The sequence below is a fragment of the Neltuma alba genome, unplaced genomic scaffold (assembly GCF_004799145.2).
Source record: "Neltuma alba isolate B1F8T4 unplaced genomic scaffold, ASM479914v2 tig00011931_pilon, whole genome shotgun sequence".
In the NCBI taxonomy this organism is placed as follows: domain Eukaryota; kingdom Viridiplantae; phylum Streptophyta; class Magnoliopsida; order Fabales; family Fabaceae; genus Neltuma; species Neltuma alba.
Window position 1 is genome coordinate 200,147 of NW_021636519.1, and position 19,365 is coordinate 219,511.

Sequence of the window (19,365 nt, forward strand, 5' to 3'; positions counted from 1 at the left end):
ACCAATTTGAGAAATAATCAGAATTGAGAAACACCTTATGCATGAGATGAGGACTGAATTGAAAAATAAACAAGGAGATGGATTTTACATGGTGAATATATAATAGCAGTAATCTTGTACCATTGCACAACGACTTAATTGCTTCTGGGTTGCTTCATTTATCGTAGGAACTAGAAGAGAAATGAACTTGTAGAAGCATTATGACTTCTGGAGACCCAATAGTCCTCTGAACCCAACCAGAAATAGGAAGTGGGTGCAGAGCCAACCTTGGCAACTAACACTAGTAAGAAGTTCACTACTTTCACCAACAGAGATGTTGAGGGCGAGCTTCTGGAATTTGATTTCCCTTATTGGCTTCAAACACTTCTTTTCCAAAGCCTACATAAACATTCATGTAACCACATTCACAAATCACTCGATTTACAAAAGAAGTGTACAATTACTACAGCAATGCAGAGGAAAAAAACATATGAACAGGGGGAAGGTTGAAATTGAAAGTGATACGACGGAGTGCCGTGAATCTCACGAAAAGACTATAATGCCCCCTTTTATGTTCGTAGCTAAGGCTGTTCATACCGAAACTGTCCCAGGGTATACATTAATATATATTTTTTAATTTAATTTTTGTTATATGTTATTTTTGTTTATCTATTCAAACAACAACAAAAAATAAACATTGAGCATAAAAAAGTAAATAGAAGTCACATAAAAAATTTAAATCAAAATGGTAATACGGTTTTTTATCAAAAATTAAAATTAAAAAAAAATCTCACGGAAAGTGCCAATCTCGGTTTGTTCCAATACGGCTTCAGGATAGAACAGGACAAGGGACGAAGTCATCTCGATTTTGTCTCATCCCATAAACTGAAACACAAAAGAAAAACTTTCTGTTGCCAAGAATCAAACCCAGGCCTCTCGAGTGAGAGCCATGCAAGTGTCTTAACCAACTAGACTACAACGAATTATGTTGGATGTTTAAACATTGGATAACTAAATTTTGATTATAGTTACGAAGCATATAATTACATGCTAAGTAGCTGGCCCATGTTAATTTGAGTCCAAGTATTGGCATTTAGTCACTACCATCACTTAGTTTTTTAATAAAACTAAAAACATTGTGTCTACACTCGTGTTTGTTAGAAGATATAACTGAGGTTAGAAGCTTGAGGAATTTAAAAGTCCTAAGTTTTGCTCACTCTGAAATTGAAAGGCTACCAGTTCAATTGGCGGAGTTGACTTTTTTTACAAATGTTGAATTTGGCCCATTGCTCCAAGCTCAAAGTGATTCCCCCGAAACTTCTATTTAGCTTGAAAAGATTGCAAGTGTTGCCCATGGGAAACATCTTTAACCAATGGAAAATTGAAGGATCTAGTGAAGCTAATGAAAATGCAAGTCTTGATGAGTTAAGGATTTGCCCATCTCTTCTCTCGATATTCATATTCCTAAAGTCTCTATGTTGCCGGAGACTTTGTTCTTAGATTTGAATTTGAAGAGATATAGAATATTCATTGGAGAGCTTTGGAAATGGCAAGGCAATCATGAAATTTCAAAGATATTGAAACTTGAGCTAGAGGGTCGAATCCATTTGAAGCCTGGAGTACGAAAGTTGATAACAGGAGCTGAAGATTTGTATTTACATGGATCTAATGGGCTTGAAAATGTTCTTCACAGTCATGATGGAAGAGCATTTCCACATTTAAGGCATCTTCAGATTGAAAGTAATGATACTATTAGATATATTGTTTTGAACTCAGCACATCTTAAAGCTGCAACAAATAACATATCCAGCAAAATGTCCGAGTTACATTTCAGCAAGGTATGTGCAGATTATTTTGTTCACAATTTTTTTCTTACTTTATCTTCTTACAAAACTTCAAAATTATAGGCAAAAATGATTTTCACTAGAATTACTGGCTCTACTATTAGGCAATTATGGAAGTTTGTAGCTTTTTGTTTTTTTAATTACTTAAAATCAGCCAATAGAAAAGAAAAGCTAATAACTTCGAGTTTTAAAATAAATAATGAAGCCTCAAATTATTCATTTTACTTCCTAAAACCAGTTAATTAACTTGATATTTTTGAGCATTTTAATATATAAATTGTTCCTGTTACTAAAATAGTATTTATGAGTATTTTAGATGCTCTGAATAACGACCTTGTTCGACAGGCATGCTAGACGCTTGTACTGTTACTTACTCAAAAAAAAAATTTATGAGAATATAGGTCATGGTTTTCCAATCCCTTTTCAGCAATAGGTTATACTCATATTATTTTAGTTACTTTTTCTTGTTTTAACTTTCCGACAAACCTTCAAACTTAATTGCCTGCCAAAAAAAAATTCATTTTCACTAGAATTATCTGCTTTGTTGGATCGTTTTTCTTATTTTTTCGAACGAAATCTGCAAAAATTACATTCACTGGAATTACTAACTTTGGTATTAGGCTAGTTACTATAGCATTTTATAGTTCTTTCATTTTTTCGATTACTTAATTTTTTTAATTTTGTGATCGTGAAATTTCAAATTGAACTTTCTGCAATCTTTTAAAAAATATTGTGGTAGATGAGATTATTTAGACATTTAAACAATCTTTCATGAAGAGTAAGCCCGGGGATTATAAGTTACTTGTGTTTAATCATATTTTCTCTTAACAGGTGTTACTTCCAAAACTAGAGAGGTTGGAATTGTCCAATTCAATCAGTTTGATTCCACTGATATGGACCAACTTTCACACACCTCATTTGGCAATTTGAAAGCATTGATTGTGAAGAATTGTGGCTTTGTGAAATTGGTGCCCGTTCATATGCTAAAATATTTGTACAATTTGGAAGAACTGGAAGTCAGCGATTGTCACATGTTGGAAATTGTGTTTGATTTTGAAGATTTGAATGAGTACAAAGCGAAGGTGTCATCATCAATCCAAGTTGTGCCACTAAAAAAGTTGAAGCTATGGTCTTTGCCAAACTTAAAAAATTTGTGGAGCAATCACTTCCAGGGAAATGTCTCCTTCCCAAACCAAAGGAGTGTACAAGTTTTCTCTTGTGAAAGTCTCACAAGAATGTTTCCTGCATCTATAGCCAAAGGCATGCTTCATGATCTTGAAGAGCTTCGAATATCGTGTTGTGGTATAGATGTAATTGTTGCAAAAGATCAAGTTTCAGAATCCGTTGCTTCTGTATTTGAATTTCCTAGGCTGACTTCCCTTGAGCTTTATTCGCTTCAAAATTTAAAGAACTTCTATCCACAGAGACACACATTAGAATGGCCACAGCTTCGATGATTATCTATCGAACGTTGTGATGAATTGGAGATATTTGAAAATGAAGTCTCAAGTTCACTAGAAATACATGAGGCAGAGGGCACATTAGACTCAAAATATCCTCTACTGTCCCATAAAAAGGTACATTTACAAATTAGCTATTCATGTATTATTTATTTTAAAATAAGCTAATAGAAAAGCAAACATAACTTGAAGCATTAAAATAAACAATGAAACATTAAATTATTTTGTTTTACAACCTAAAAGCAATTGAATTTGATATTTTTGAATATTCAAGTATGTGAATTATTCCTATTATTACTAAAATATTTGTTAGAGTATAATGTAATTTAGGGTTTGTTGATTGGCTTTAAAAAATAAAAAAGAATAATTCATCATAATTATTTTAATTAATAGATTTTATAAATAATTTTATATTCTTTCTTTTTAATAGAGGACTCCAATCCTCAGCTTCCATCTTCTCGCACACAAAAAGTGTATTGTTCAATCACGGGAGGGGATAGGTTTTTTACCCCTTTTTTCTTTTTTCTCTTTTCAAACATTATATGCTTCAATTTAATATTTTCTTTTTTAAAAAGAAGGGAGGAATAACGTTTGTGGGTCATAATCAAAGATTGAAACTCCAAAGTAAAAATTTATTTAATTCATCATAATTAATAATTGAAGTTCATGAAATACACATTTATCAAAATTGTGGATGCATCAAATTGTAATTCATAAAAATTCAGTTTAGGATTTGATGATTGGCTTTAAAAAACTAAAAAAGAATATTTCATAATAATTATTTTAATTAATAGATTTTATAAATAATTGTCTATTGTTTTTAAAAGAGGGGCTCCAATCCTCAGCTTCTATCTACACGTAAAAAGGTTTGTTGTTGAGTCAAGGGAGGGGACAGAGTTTCTTTCCTTTTTTTTTTCCCCTTCTTTTTTCTTTTCTCTCGACATTATAAGCGTTAATTTAATTTATTTATTTTTTAAAAAAGAAGGGAGGTGTAATGTTTGTGTGTCACAACCTTGCAAAGATTAAAATTCTAGACCAAAAATTTATGTTCATTTGAATTTATCATAATTGATATTTAAAGTGCACGAAATATATGTATGTCAAAATTGTGGATGCATCAAATTTTAATTTGAAGACACCCTCATAAAAATCGCATATGGCTTTTGACGTATTGATTAATTGGTACTGTTAGTTACTATTTATGTATTGTGCAGGATATTCGTAATTTGGAGAAGTTGAGATTGGAGGGTAAAGGAGCTGAAATGATAGGGACTGACCGCTTTCCAATGAACTACCACTTCCCCAAAGTAAAACTGCTCGATCTATCTATAAAGAAAGCCAGAACTATCTCGTACAGATCATTGTTGAAGAGCTTTCCAAAATTAGAGGAGTTAGGGTTGGGTGGTCACATTAAGGAGGCTTCTGGAGGGGATGAAGTTCCCTTTTCAAAATTGACTCTCCAGGAGGTTTACGAGTTGACAAGTTTGGCACCATCCTTAGTTTCTTTACCAAATCTCACACATCTTACAGTGACAATTTCTTTTCAGTTGACCACTTTGATGAAGTCATCAACTGCTCGAAGCTTGGCCCATCTCACACATCTCTCAATTGATCAGTGCTCTGAAATAAAGGAAATCATATCGAAGCACGAAGGAGAGGTTGATGAGGATAAGGAAATCCTTTTCAACAAATTGCAGTACTTGAAACTTTATTGCCTAACAAGACTGAAGAGATTTTGCGGCTACAATTATACTTTCAGGTTTCCATTATTGGATCAGCTGATCATAACAGAATGTCCGAAATTCAAAGTATTCTCTCCAGGGCTCATTGATACACCATCACTTCAAAGCGTTCTACTGTCACAACATTGGAGGGAAAAACATCATGAAATTTGGGACACCAATCTTAACAAAACAATCCACCAACAGGTGCGTCCACCAGCATGCTTAATTCTTTCTATTTCCATATTTTACAAAAGTAATCATCTATAAAAGTTCCATGTTTATGATATTTAATATAAATCTCCCTGCGCATATTTTGGGTTAATCAAAGATTCTGCTAAACTTGTAAGTATAATCTTGTTGCATCACTTTAATTACAAATTAAACACCACAAAAAGTTTCGTCATAATTAATTAATGGGACATATAGCAGAGTGTTTTAGTATTATTATTCTTTTGTTTTTGTAGTTGATATCGTTATTTCTTTTCCAATATTAATTATAAAAATTAATGAACTCAAAGTGTGTGACACTTGTTTGATTAGGAAGATCATGGGCAACAAATTAAATTATTCATAGTTTTTTTTTTCCTTCTAGCTAGTGGGCGATTCGACTTTGGGAATCAATAAAAAATAAATTATTGTTTCTACGTTACTGATTCAATATGAAGTTATGTGATACAAAAATGGGACATTATTATTTATAAACGTTTCTCAGTACAAAATATTAAATTATGTAGTTATAGTTGAATAATATATCTTTGCCTAAAATCTTTTTACAGCGATTTGTCGGTACAAGAGAGCTGGTGTTAGATGAGGATGATGTCAGCATGATAAGGAATGACCAATTTCCAGCGGACCGTTTTTCTCACGCGGAAAGTCTTCGCATAGAAGGATTTGTTGGTGAAGGGGTAACATTTCCGTACACATTGCTTGGAAGATTTCCGAAACTGAGTGAACTTCGTGTGAAGATTAGTTCTTTTGAGGAGATATTCCCATCACATAATGCACACATTATTGTTGATCAAATTCCACCATTCAGGGAACTCTGCCTTGCCAATTTGACGGTGCTCAAGGTGGACGGATGTCATGGGCTCGTCTATTTAATGACAAATTCAACTGCCAAAAGCTTGGTCAATCTTGAAACATTGAAGATAAGTTACTGCCATAAGATGGAAGAAATTGTAATGAAGCAGGATGGAGAGGATGATGAGGACGAGGAAATCATTTTTAGCAAACTGAAGCTTTTGGAACTTCGCTCTCTAGCAAGATTGAAGAGATTTAATGGCCACAGTTACACTTTCAAGTTTCCATTATTAAAATGTGTAACTGTAGTAGATTGTCTTTGGCTCGTAATGTTCTGTCCAGGAGCCATTCATGCTCCGCAGCTTCAAAGCATTCGAGTGGATAGCTATGATCATCATAAACATATTTGGATGACTGATCTTAACAATACCATCCAACATCAGTTTATGACTCAAGAGGTACGTCCAACATTCTGAGATTCTTATTTTCTACTTTTTAAATAATTCCTTGTCATCTACAAAATTTAGCATAAGGTAACTACTTAATACAAATATTGAAGTCGTCTGTGTCGTCTCCCATAAATTATACACTTTTCATGTTACAAGACTCTAATTGCGCGCAAATGATGATAAATGTATGTGGCAGGCTACAAATAGTGTTGCGTTGTTTGGTACGTTTTTTACTAAAAGGGAGCTATAAAATGATTAAAAGAATTTTTTTTTGTTTTAAAATATGGATGTGATTTTAGAGGGAAAATCAACAACAACAAGCCTTAATATAAATATTAGAAAAGGTTGACCCATTGTTGAAGAAAGATTTTTTTCTACAATAAAAAAGCAAAATTATCATTTTAAAAAATATATTGACCTAATTTGTTAAACTGCAGTCTAATAGTAATAATTTTATCAATAAGCGTTTTATATGTAGTTTTCACTGCCAAAAGCATTAAAGATAAATGTGAATTCGAAGGAAATGATAGTTTTTTTATCCTAATTTAATTTAGAGGGAAAAAGCGGGGAATAAAATTAATCTTTTTTTTTATAATTTTAATGTATGGATGTATTTTTGGGGAAAATGATGAAAAATATAAATATTAGTCCAAAACAATATCTTGATCTAATTTACTAAATCGCGTACTAATTATGGTAATTGTTTTATTGATTTTCATTTTATAGGTAACTTCCACAACCCAACTCATGGTGTTAAATGCAGAAAATATCACAAGGATAGGGGATGTCTTTCCTAAAGTGAGAAGTCTTTCTGTAGAAATCTTCCAAGATGAAGGAGTACTCTTTCCCTATAGATCCCTAGAAAGATTTCCCCAGTTGGATGGTCTTAATGTGGAGCAAAGTTCATTCGAGGAGATATTCCCCTCACAGGACCAGGTTATTGATTTTATGGAGAAAATTCCTCCGTTTAAGGGATTATACATTTCCAATTTGGATAAGCTCAAGAGTATATGGAAAGATGATTCTCAACTACCACCAATTCATCAAAACTTGGCAAGCCTCGAGGTCAAAAATTGTTGTAATTTGGTCAAGTTGACACCATCCTCTGCTTCATTTGAAAAATTGAGAAGCCTATCCGTATCTGGATGTCATCAGCTCATCCATTTAGTGACAAGTTCAATTGCCAAAAGCTTGGTGAGACTTAAATGGTTGAAGATAAAGGATTGCAAAAAGATGGAGGAAATTGTAAAGAATGAGACCAATGGAGATGTAGAAGGTGGAATCACATTCAACCAATTGCATGGGATCAGACTTATTGATATGCTAAGCTTGAAGATGTTTTCTTCACAAAGTTGCACCTTCGAATTCCCAAAATTAGAAGATATAGAAGTAACTGGATGCCCTCAAATGAAGAAGCTTGGTCGAGGAGTATTGAAAACACCAAAATTATCTAAAGTGAAAATAGAAGGATGTGATATGGAATGGGAGAATGAAGGAGACCTTAACAAAACAATAGAAATGCTATCCTTAGCAAAAGTATGATATATACACACCAACAAATATTGTTTTCAAACATGTATAGTTAATGACCAGGTGCATATAGAAAATTGATTATATCATACTTATGCCAATTTTTTTTTGGTGATAAAATTACATCTTTTTAGACAAACTAATATTATCCCTTTGTATTTCAGGATGGCGTTAATTGATGGAAGGACAAGTCCATCATCCCTGTTATCATTTTCAGGTTCGCTAGTTTGTTGTCTATGATTTTCTCTGGTAGTTATTATGATATCAATAAAAGCCTCATATAGGAAGGAATGAAGCATTAAAAAAAAAAACCTGCATCTATTTTTGCCCCTACACGCCAATTTTTCTTTCCTTAAATTATTTGCATCTTTTTTGCTGGAGTTGTCCGTGCTTTCCTCTCACTAAAAATTAGAGTTGCTTGCTAAAATCTATTTCAATATTTTTTCCAATAGTAATTACTAAATATCAACAACTGCTACATATATTAATTAAGGGATGAAACAGAGGATCCATCGTTGCGCGCGCGCGCGCGCGTGTGTTTTTTTAAATCTTTTATACATGTCAATTTTCATTTGTTTGTGCACATTCCCTCTCTATTGTATCGTTGATTTAGTGAATAACTTCTGCTCATTTTAAGGAGATTGACTGTGATTAAGGAGAAAAGAAACAGCTGACATATTTTCTTTTTAAAAAAAAGATGATTTTGATAATTTGATTCCCCAACTATTCTAACCCAATTTTCCCACTAAAAAATGATAAATATTTACAAAATAGAATCATAAAAAACATACTTTTTTACTCATTGATTACAAAATGATTTATATCTAATAACATGGATATATGTAGAATATAAACATATATAACCTCAATAGTCTTTTCATTTTCCTTGGTTGATTGATGCAGGTATTTTTGGTGATGATGTTGACACGCGATGATGAATACAGACAGATGCTTGTGTGTTGATGCTTTTGTAGAATTCTCTGTTATTTGATAACTAAGACGCTGTTTTTATCATAAACAATATTCCTGCCAATAAATTAGGTGATGAATGATTTGGCCCTGCAGGTCATAACTCTACCCTTAAAGTGTGGTTTGTTTCACTGTGTACTATGACTCTAGTTGTGGAAGACTCAAATTGGTGTCTGATTTGAACCTTTTTAGTCGCCTTGGGTTAAATCAAAAATAAAACCAAATTATGCAGTAAAGCACAACTCGGGTCGAGTCTCTTGAGGAGCTTTTTATTAATTCCTTAGTTAACTAAGTGACAAAGAATTGAAAGGAGGGGTTGAAAAATGATTTTTCAATTAATAAAACTAATTAAGAGAGTAAGAAATAAATCTAAACTACTTTTTTTTTGGTATTTTTAAGAAAGAATGAAAAATGCAAATTTGAATTGTAAGAAATCAATAACAAGAATGCTCTTGAGGAATGAATCAATGACTATCCTAGCTTGTTTAATGATATGGGAGTAACTCAAGTGGTTAAGACTGGTTTATATAAGTTATTCCTTTTAAATTAATACTCAACTAGAACATTAATTACTTGTTAACTTCACTTCAAGCATAATTTCTATACAACTCGCATAAAAATCACACTAACAATGACTTAACAAAGGCATAAACATAAATATGTATAAACCAAGTACTCAAACTTATAAATACCAATCCAAATCTCAGCAATTCCAATCCAAACCAAGAGTTACAACTAGCAACTCTTAGCTTTAAACCAAATATAACAAACTTCAAACCAGAAATCATCAACAAAATAGTCTAAACTAAGGACTAGAATTAAACTCCCCTTTGTAGCTCCCAAACTCAAGTCATTGAATTCAATCCCGAAGAGCACAGCGAACTCAGCCTCTCATAGCCTTGAACCAAGCTACAACTCGTGCCAAATATTCAGTAGCCATAGAGGATAGATGGAGGAGAAGAAGATGAATTTGGAAGATTGAAATTGAAGTGTTGCAGCGGCGGTGTATGCGTGAAAGGAAGGGTATTGGCCGTGTGTGTGAGTGGGATTAATGTTGCGGCTTGGGTCTTGAATGGAGAGAAGGAGGATGCGTGTGGCGTGACTGTGTATATGGCTCTGTGGTCTTGCGTGCGGCTGTGAAGGACGTCAGGGGTGTGAGTGCGAGTCGGTCATATATAGGAAAGGAGTGGGGGGGTGGCGGCGTGGTCTATGGAATTGAATAAATAGATTTGGAAGCTGTGTATGCGTGTGGTGCAATAGGCGTTGGCGGCGTGATTGTGTGTATATATCCTCCGTCTTGCAATTGATGGATTTAATATATAACCTAATATCTTTCCAAAATCCATGCCTTCCCTCTCTTCCGTCCCTTTCTTTCCTTTCTTCCTTCTTTTTTTTTAATTCTTTTCCTTTTGTTTCAACTTTCCTTCTATGTTTATTTCTTTTCTGAGACCTGCAAAAGATAAATTGAGATACTATCATAAAGTCCAAAATCAATTATTTAAAAAGAGATAAAATATGATAAGATTTTCTTTTAAATTTCTAATTTTGTGCCACCAATATTTAATTCAAAATATCTAAAATCAATGCAAATTATTCCACTTTAATTGATAAATATCCCCAAAAAGACATTAAATAATATATTAAAATAGGGATTTATCAACTCCCCCACACTTGAACTTTTGCACTCCTGGGCAAAACAATTAATCACATGAAAAACCAAGACTAACACCAAGAGCAATTAGAAAGTTATACAAATTCATGGAAAGAATATAATAGTTTGATCAATGACATCCAACAAGCTAGCAAAATTCACAGTTAAAACTAATGCAAAGGATTAGTCAAGTATTCAATCAACCTTGAAAGTGAGCAAACGAAAGAAAGCACTCAAAGGATAATAGTGTTTCACTCATATCACCTTATTAGGATAATTTTCACTCAGATCCGCTTAATTCACATTCTACCATAGGCTTGTAACAACTCTACTATCTCAATTACTATCTCAATCATACAATAAATCATGAGGACTTTAAAGGGTTGTAATGATGGAATTAGGCCACATGGAATGAATGAGAAAAATGACAAGAACTATGCATGCACATATGAATGATAAGCATCTTAAATACCACTAGATATTTCATAAAATCATGTCTCATAGAGCTACTTTTGCTACTTCACAGAATCCAAAGGAATGCCTTATTTCCCATACTTTTTTTTTTTTACTTTTCTATTTTTTTTGTTTTTCTCATATTCAACTTTTTTCCCTTTTTTTTCTTCTTTTTTTTTTTACTCTTTTTTTTTTTAAATTGGCATTCAAACACATTATGAAAGATAGTAGCAACATTCTATGATATGACAAGTCATGAGTATGTTAAGATGCTTTGAGAATGCAATTGAGATGCATATGCATTGTTGCTTGTCGAAAACGAGAATAAAAAGAAAGTGAAGGCTCAAAAGGGGTATGCAATGGATAAAAATGATAAAGGTTTGTGTTTGGGTAATAAGGAATAAAAAGAAAGTGAAGGCTCAAAAGGGGTATGCAATGGATAAAAATGATAAAGGTTTGTGTTTGGGGTAATAAGGATACAAATAAGAATGCCTCAATCATATTATCATATAATCACAATGCAATTAAACTAAGAGTTGAAACAAGTTCTGTAGAATGAAAAACTAAGTGGATAATCACCCAAGGAAAGGAAATTAGGCTCAAAGATCTTCCAACAAGGTTTATTCTCTCATGCCCACTCACGTTGACTAATTGGACACCAAACTAACCACAAAGCATTAATGAAACTATTCGAATTGCTAGCTGTAAGAGTATCATAAATCAAAGCATTATATTAATCCTGAACAAGCATAATTCCAAATGGAAATAGTGAAAGCCATTAAATACGGGGTATAATGAGCAACAGAATCATCAAAACCAGCAGCAAAAACAGCAAAACTCAACCAGTTATAGACCACAGCAAGCAATAGAAGGACTAAGAAATACCAAACCTTCCCCCACACTTAAATCATGCATTGTCCCTAATGCATAGCCCAAATGTAGAGTAGCAACAAGAGTAAGAGAACTACAAATGAGAGATTTTATTGAATAAAAAAAAAAAACTACATCTACCTTTTCCTACTGGATTACCCCTTCCCCCACACTTAAATCAAACAAACATGTTAAACAGATATCACGAGCAATCATAAAACATGAAAAGTGAATCAAGAGAAGGAAGGGGACAACCTGACGAGTTATGGGGGCTTATAACTCGAATGGTAAAGCCGGAGCTGATCCAACTTCACTCGCATTCGCTGCCCTTTAGCAATCTTCACCACTGCTTTCTTTTCATGTGGGCAAACAGAAGTGATCACCACAGGTCCGATCCATCTTGCTTTCGTCTCATGGTCTGGGGTCTCGAATTTAGAGAACTGGACCCAAACTGCCTCACCAACAGCCAATGATGCTACTCTTTCATCTTTTTTGAACTTCGGATCATCAATAGGAACATCAAGTATTTGGAGATGGCCAATGAGGTGGCTGATGTCATAAGATGTGAGTCTATACTTTCCTTCTTCTGTCTTTGTTTCTTGAGACTCTACACTCTGTACTTCAATACTATCAAAATCACCATATGAGCCAGGGTTAGCTTGCAGGATGGATTCAACAAGTCTGGCTTGTTTCCGCTTCTTTTTCTTTTTCTTGTTGGCTTTGGAATGGGCAAGAGCTGCAACAGTAGCTTGTAGGGACTTGACCTCTGTGATCAATTGTGTTGTAAGCTCAACTGAGTTCTCAATCCCTCTAGTGGTACCTGCAGCATTAACATCCACAATACCTTTCTCAAGCCAATTTGAATCAGAAACAAGAGCAACATCTGATGTGTTAACTTCATAAGTACATGGTGTGGAAAGAGTACAATCCACATGAGCAACTGTAGAGTACTTCACGTCATCACCATGCATGGGGGAAGGAGAAGAATGGGATGGAGAAGTGGGGGGTAGCATATAACCATCAGCGTGAGCGTGTGTAAGAGATAACCCATGTTCACTAGAAGCATCATTAATCAAAGCATCAATAACACTAACACCAAACAATGAATTATCTTCATACAATCTTTTCATGGAATCTTTAATGTTGAAATGCACATAATGATCTCCCACTGACATAGTAATAGTCCCTCTTGGCAAGTTAATATTAGTATTTGCAGTCATCAAGAAGGGCCTACCTAGTATCAAAGAACCATTACCCCTAGACTCACTAGCTATATCCAACACATAAAAATCAGCTGGAAAGACTAGGTCTTTCACTTTTACTAAGATGTCCTCAAGTATTCCGTGTGGATACCTAATGGTCTGATCAGCAAGTTGGAGTACTACGTTTGTTGGTTTAAGAATATTAACCCCTAAGGACTCATAAACTGACTTAGGCATCACATTGATAGCAGCTCCTAAGTCTAATAATGCATGGGGAATAGTACTCTTACCAATGGTACAGGGTATGGTAAAGGAACCAGGATCCTGACACTTGACTGGGAGAGGGGATTTAAACATAGCAGACACATTCAATCCCAACTGAACCTTATCGTGTGGCTTAAATTTTCTTTTATTAGTGCACAAATCTTTCAAAAATTTAGCATATTGTGGCACTTTCTTAATTAATTGAAGCAAGGAATGTTAACCTCTAACTTGCTAAACATCTCAATCAATTCATTATCATGTTGTTCATCATGCATTTTCTTTTGTGATCTAAGAAAAGATTGAGGGAAAGGAATATCACTGATTTTACCTCCTTACCTTTATGTATGATAGTTCCTTGTTGGCTTGATTCACCATGCTCCAATGTTGTGCACTTGTCATCTGGAATCACTTCAGTATGGTTCTGTCCCTCTTCTTGCCCTTCAGTAGGCTCTTTAGTGTTAGCCAGTAGTGCTCTTTCCTTAGAGCTCTCAGATTTCTTGCTTAGTAGTAGAATGTGGACAGGCTCAGTTTCTATTTCTTCATCCACATCCTCTTCATCCTCTTCAGTGAAGCGTACTTTCCTTCCACTTCTCAGAGTGATGGCATTAAGGGCCTTGGGATTAATAACTGTATTAGAGGGTATGCCTCCACCTCTAGCTTGCATATCACTCACAGTATTGGCTACTTGAGTTAGATGAGATGTCACAGTACTGTTCTTCAACTCTAACTCTTCCAACTTCTTACAAATGGTTGCATTATCACCTTGCATCTTTTGTAAAATAGTGGCAATGGATGAAAATTGGCTATCATTCAAGGCTTTATCTTCTTTCAACCGGTTATCCATATTGTTAAGTTGGGCGGCCATACTCTTCAACAGTTGATTGGTCTCATCACTCTTTGGTTGAGAAAGTGAATTGTTCTGGAGTGGAATGACCATCCTTGAAGGTTCTTGAAAGTGGCTTGAAGAAGCACCAAATCCACTAGTTCCCTCTTGAAATTGTTTCGACCCTCTGTTATCATTATCCCTCCAACTGAAGTTAGGGTTCTGTCTCCACCCTTCATTGTATGTGTTGGAATACGGATTCCATTTTTGGTTGGTAGGATGTCCCTGAAACATAGCAGAAACTTCTTCGTATCTTGAAGGACATGCATTGCTTATGTGCATAGGAGAACCACAGTAATCACAACTAGGAGCTACCAATGCTTGGGAAGTTCCCATTGCATTACATTGTCTAGGAACCCTTTCACTCTCTAGTTTCTCCAATCTCCTATCAATCTTCTCCATAAATTGCTTAAGTGTATCATTAGAAGAGGATGAAGCAACTTCTCTAACACACTGTCTATCTCTAGTGCCATACTGTTGGTCATTTGTGGCAGTCTTCTCAAAGAGGTCCCAGGCACCTTGCGGAGTAAGATCAAGAATTGAACCATTAGCAGCAGCATTAACAGTCCTCTGATAGTATGGCAAGAGACCCTCATAGAAATACTGAACCAATTGTGACTTAGGCAATTGATGATTTGGACACCGAGACATCATGGTTAAGAACCTAGTCCAATATTCATAGAATGACTCCCCTTCATCTTGTTGTGCTCCGAAGATAGCTTTCTTAAGCTTGGAGGACCGAGATGCAGGAAAGAATTTCTCAAGAAAAGCGTTCTTGAGTTGCTCCCAGGTAAGTGTAGCATAGTGCTGGGGCAAAGTTCTTAGCCATTCCTTGGCTTTTCCTTCCATGGTAAAGTGAAACGTTCTTCTCAAAAGTTCCTCTACATTTGCACCCTGTGGCTTCATAGTGGAGCATACCATCATCATGGTTTCAATGTGTCCATAGGGATCATCACTTGAAAGACCAAAAAATTTAGGCAAAGTATTAATCAAGTTACCTTTGATTTCAAAATTAGCATCAAAATTGTAAAAACCATGAGGATCAAAATTCACAGTAGAGTTATTTATTTCTCTAAGACTCCTCTGGTCTTCACCATTATTCCTAGGCACATGATTTTCCCCATGACCATTATTATCTCCATTACCCCCATTTCTGTTTCTATCATTTTCACCATTATTACCAACATTACCAGTACGATCTGCCATGTCTAGATTTTGGTTAGGTGTACTAGGAGTATGGTGTTCTAAGGCAAATTCACTTGTACTGTTTTGACCTTTTTCTTTTTCTTCTTTAATTGCTTCAAAGTTATTTCAAGCTCAGGATCGTAGGGTAAGGGTTCTTTATCTCTGGGCATGCAACAGAGAAATTAGAGCAACAAAATGCAAAAACAAATGAAGATTCAAGTACAAATGGAGGGATGCAAAATGAAATGCAAGGTATGCCAAAATAAATAAATAAATAAAAAAATTAAAATAAAATCAGGATTTTTTTTTTGAAATTTTTATTTTAAAAAAAATTAATGATATGCAAATGCAACCTAAACTAAGGAAAAATTTAAAGAAAATAGAAAGAGAAAAAAAAACTGACACTTAGTTTACTAAGGAACCAATTACTTGGCTCCCCGGCAACGGCGCCACTTGATTTGAACCTTTTTAGTCGCCTTGGGTTAAATCAAAAATAAAACCAAATTATGCAGTAAAGCACAACTCGGGTCGAGTCTCTTGAGGAGCTTTTTATTAATTCCTTAGTTAACTAAGTGACAAAGAATTGAAAGGAGGGGCTGAAAAAGGATTTTTCAATTAATAAAACTAATTAAGAGAGTAAGAAATAAATCTAAACTACTTTTTTTTTGGTATTTTTAAGAAAGAATGAAAAATACAAATTTGAATTGTAAGAAATCAATAACAAGAATGCTCTTGAGGAATGAATCAATGACTATCCTAGCTTGTTTAATGATATGGGAGTAACTTAAGTGGTTAAGACTGGTTTATATAAGTTATTCCTTTTAAATTAATACTCAACTAGAACATTAATTACTTGTTAAATTCACTTCAAGCATAATTTCTATACAACTCGCATAAAAATCACACTAACAATGAATTAACAAAGGCATAAACATAAATATATGTATAAACCAAGTACTCAAACTTATAAATACCAATCCAAATCTCAGCAATTCCAATCCAAACCAAGAATTACAACTAGCAACTCTTAGCTTTAAACCAAATATAACAAACTTCAAACCAGAAATCATCAACAAAATAGTCTAAACTAAGGACTAGAATTAAACTCCCCTTTGTAGCTCCCAAACTCAAGTCATTGAATTCAATCCCGAAGAGCACAGCGAACTCAGCCTCTCATAGCCTTGAACCAAGCTACAACTCGTGCCAAAGATTCAGTAGCCATAGAGGATAGATGGAGGAGAAGAAAGATGAATTTGGAAGATTGAAATTGAAGTGTTGCAGCGGCGGTGTATGCGTGAAAGGAAGGGTATTGGCCGTGTGTGTGAGTGGGATTAATGTTGCGGCTTGGGTCTTGAATGGAGAGAAGGAGGATGCGTGTGGCGTGACTGTGTATATGGCTCTGTGGTCTTGCGTGCGGCTGTGAAGGACGTCCAGGGGTGTGAGTGCGAGTCGGTCATATATATAGGAAAGGAGTGGGGGGGGTGGCGGCGTGGTCTATGGAATTGAATAAATAGATTTGGAAGCTGTGTATGCGTGTGGTGCAATAGGCGTTGGCGGCGTGATTGTGTGTATATATCCTCCGTCTTGCAATTGATGGATTTAATATATAACCTAATATCTTTCCAAAATCCATGCCTTCCCTCTCTTCCGTCCCTTTCTTTCCTTTCTTTCCTTCTTTTTTTTTTAATTCTTTTCCTTTTGTTTCAACTTTCCTTCTATGTTTATTTTCTTTTCTGAGACCTGCAAAAGATAAATTGAGATACTATCATAAAGTCCAAAATCAATTATTTAAAAAGAGATAAAATATGATAAGATTTTCTTTTAAATTTCTAATTTTGTGCCACCAATATTTAATTCAAAATATCTAAAATCAATGCAAATTATTCCACTTTAATTGATAAATATCCCCAAAAAGACATTAAATAATATATTAAAATAGGGATTTATCAGTGTCCTATGATTGTGAAGCTTTAATTCAACAACTATGTAGTTTGCTTAATTATGTTATTCAGATTATCAATTAGTTCACTGAGATTGCTCACGATTGACCATGGAGTTCTTGATAGATGTATGAAGCAATATTCATTTTCGTGATCTATCGGTTATAGAAGAACAATACTACTTCCGATCCTAATTATAAGATTTCATTTATATATTTACATTTTATTTCAACTACTAGCTGAAATAAAATGTAAAGTTTATGTATATAATTTAAAATATTTAATATACTACGAGCAAGGTAGAAAAGAGATAAGTTATTTTTTACATCAATTTAGAAATAAGATTTATATCATGTCAATCTATTACGGTCCAAATTTCAAAAGATAACGGTAAGAAATGAAGATAGGTCAATACTAAACTGTTAGCTAGAATGAATAAAATGCCTAGCATTTAAATTCATGCTAAAATCAGGAGTCACTCACCATATCTTCTCACCTATTGGCTCTCTTGATATTATTGAACAAAATTACTCCTGATGCCTTTATTTCATCTTTTAGTGTTAATTTTGAAACCTTTATTAAGATAATAGGGAAAATCTATTTTTGTAAAAAAATATTGGTATGGAAAAGGGGAGTAGGCAAGAAGGAGGAGCTTCCCAAACGAAGAGAGAATTCTCAACAACCACTCAGACATCTGTAACCACATGGGACTCCTCGTATCCAAGTATGCCACTTGATGCCAGCCAGTATGCAACTAAAATGCTACAAGTTAGCGGTGGTTTGTCCCATACCAAACACAAAGCCCTCTGTTCAAATGAAAACCTTCATTTGTGTTGGAAACTCAATTTTGTACTAATTTTCTTCAGGGACATCATTTCCAATGAAAATGTCACTTATTATCATGTTGAGTGGATTATATATGAAATTCTCTATCATAAAGAGATATGCTCTCTCATACGTATTCAGAATTATCCAAAAAAACAAAAACAAAAAGTCTATGCATAGATCATTATAAAGCAAATCAGTAGTACATTTTGCACTGCTACAAGCAGCTGGAATGCTAATCCTGGTTGAAATCCTGATTCAGTGTCCAACATTACAATAATGGTCATAGTATCAAATATATCTCATTATTTAGCATACATAAAGAAGCTCTAAGTTCTTCATAATCTTATGCAAAAAGCATGTATCCTACCCCACAATGGGCAGAGGATTTTTCCAATCATCATCCACCTAAACAGGATTATTATTCACTAAATCTTGTGAGCATAGATAAAAATTTCAAGCGAGTTGTACATGATGGTGCATTTGTTTAAATGAATACCTCGTCCCACTTTGACTTGTTGTTTAGTCAAAGGCAAACCACTTGAAGAGGGCAGAGAGAAAATCAACACAAAGCAAAAAATAAGTAGTAAGAATGACCTTTGCCATACCATAGGTAAACTATGTTACTTTATAACCTGCGATTCCTGGTTACAATTCCTGGTTGTGACAGTTAGGGGACATGCAAAACAGGAGTCATATCACCAAAAGTAAATCAACAGAATCAGTGTCAAGTACTTGAAAAATATGAACAAATAAGAAAATATGGCGTGACCAAAATAAGGATAGTGGCCAAAAGACTTGATACAGAAAAGTATTGGCAAATTATCACTTTTTTTTATAACTTGATGATTTAATCACTGAATTAGTAATATCTGAAAGGATGTTAAAGTCTTGAATACATATTAAAGGGAACATGTTAATGAATCAAACCATATATCACCAGTTGGTAATTAAACAAGCAACTGCTGAATTCACTGAATAATACCCCACAAGCCGAGTGATTTCCGCACTTTTACACCTTAAATTTATTTTGGATCAGTAGATTCCCACATTAAACGCTAAATCTTTTTCAAAATTTCAATGAGAAAATTCTAAACTTAGATCACTATATCCAAAT

The 19,365-nt window shown here is 34.3% G+C and overlaps 1 protein-coding gene across 1 annotated transcript; it reads left to right on the forward strand.

Moving 5' to 3' along the window:
- Window positions 1-6,173: 6,173 nt before the first annotated feature.
- Window positions 6,174-8,018, forward strand: LOC114719659 (probable disease resistance protein At1g61300). Its single transcript, XM_028905172.1, has 3 exons — window positions 6,174-6,294; window positions 6,370-6,485; window positions 7,203-8,018. The coding sequence occupies exons 1-3, from the start codon at window positions 6,174-6,176 to the stop codon at window positions 8,016-8,018; spliced, it is 1,053 nt and encodes a 350-aa protein (XP_028761005.1).
- The last annotated feature ends 11,347 nt before the right edge of the window (window positions 8,019-19,365 follow it).

Excerpts from the sequence above, each read along its gene's own strand:
- LOC114719659 (XM_028905172.1), top strand. The coding sequence starts at position 6,174 with ATGGAAGAAATTGTAATGAAGCAGGATGGAGAGGATGATGAGGACGAG. Across the intron at positions 6,295-6,369 it reads GAAGAGATTTAATGGCCACA|GAGCCATTCATGCTCCGCAG; the intron begins GTTACACTTTCA and ends TGTTCTGTCCAG. Across the intron at positions 6,486-7,202 it reads ATCAGTTTATGACTCAAGAG|GTAACTTCCACAACCCAACT; the intron begins GTACGTCCAACA and ends TTCATTTTATAG.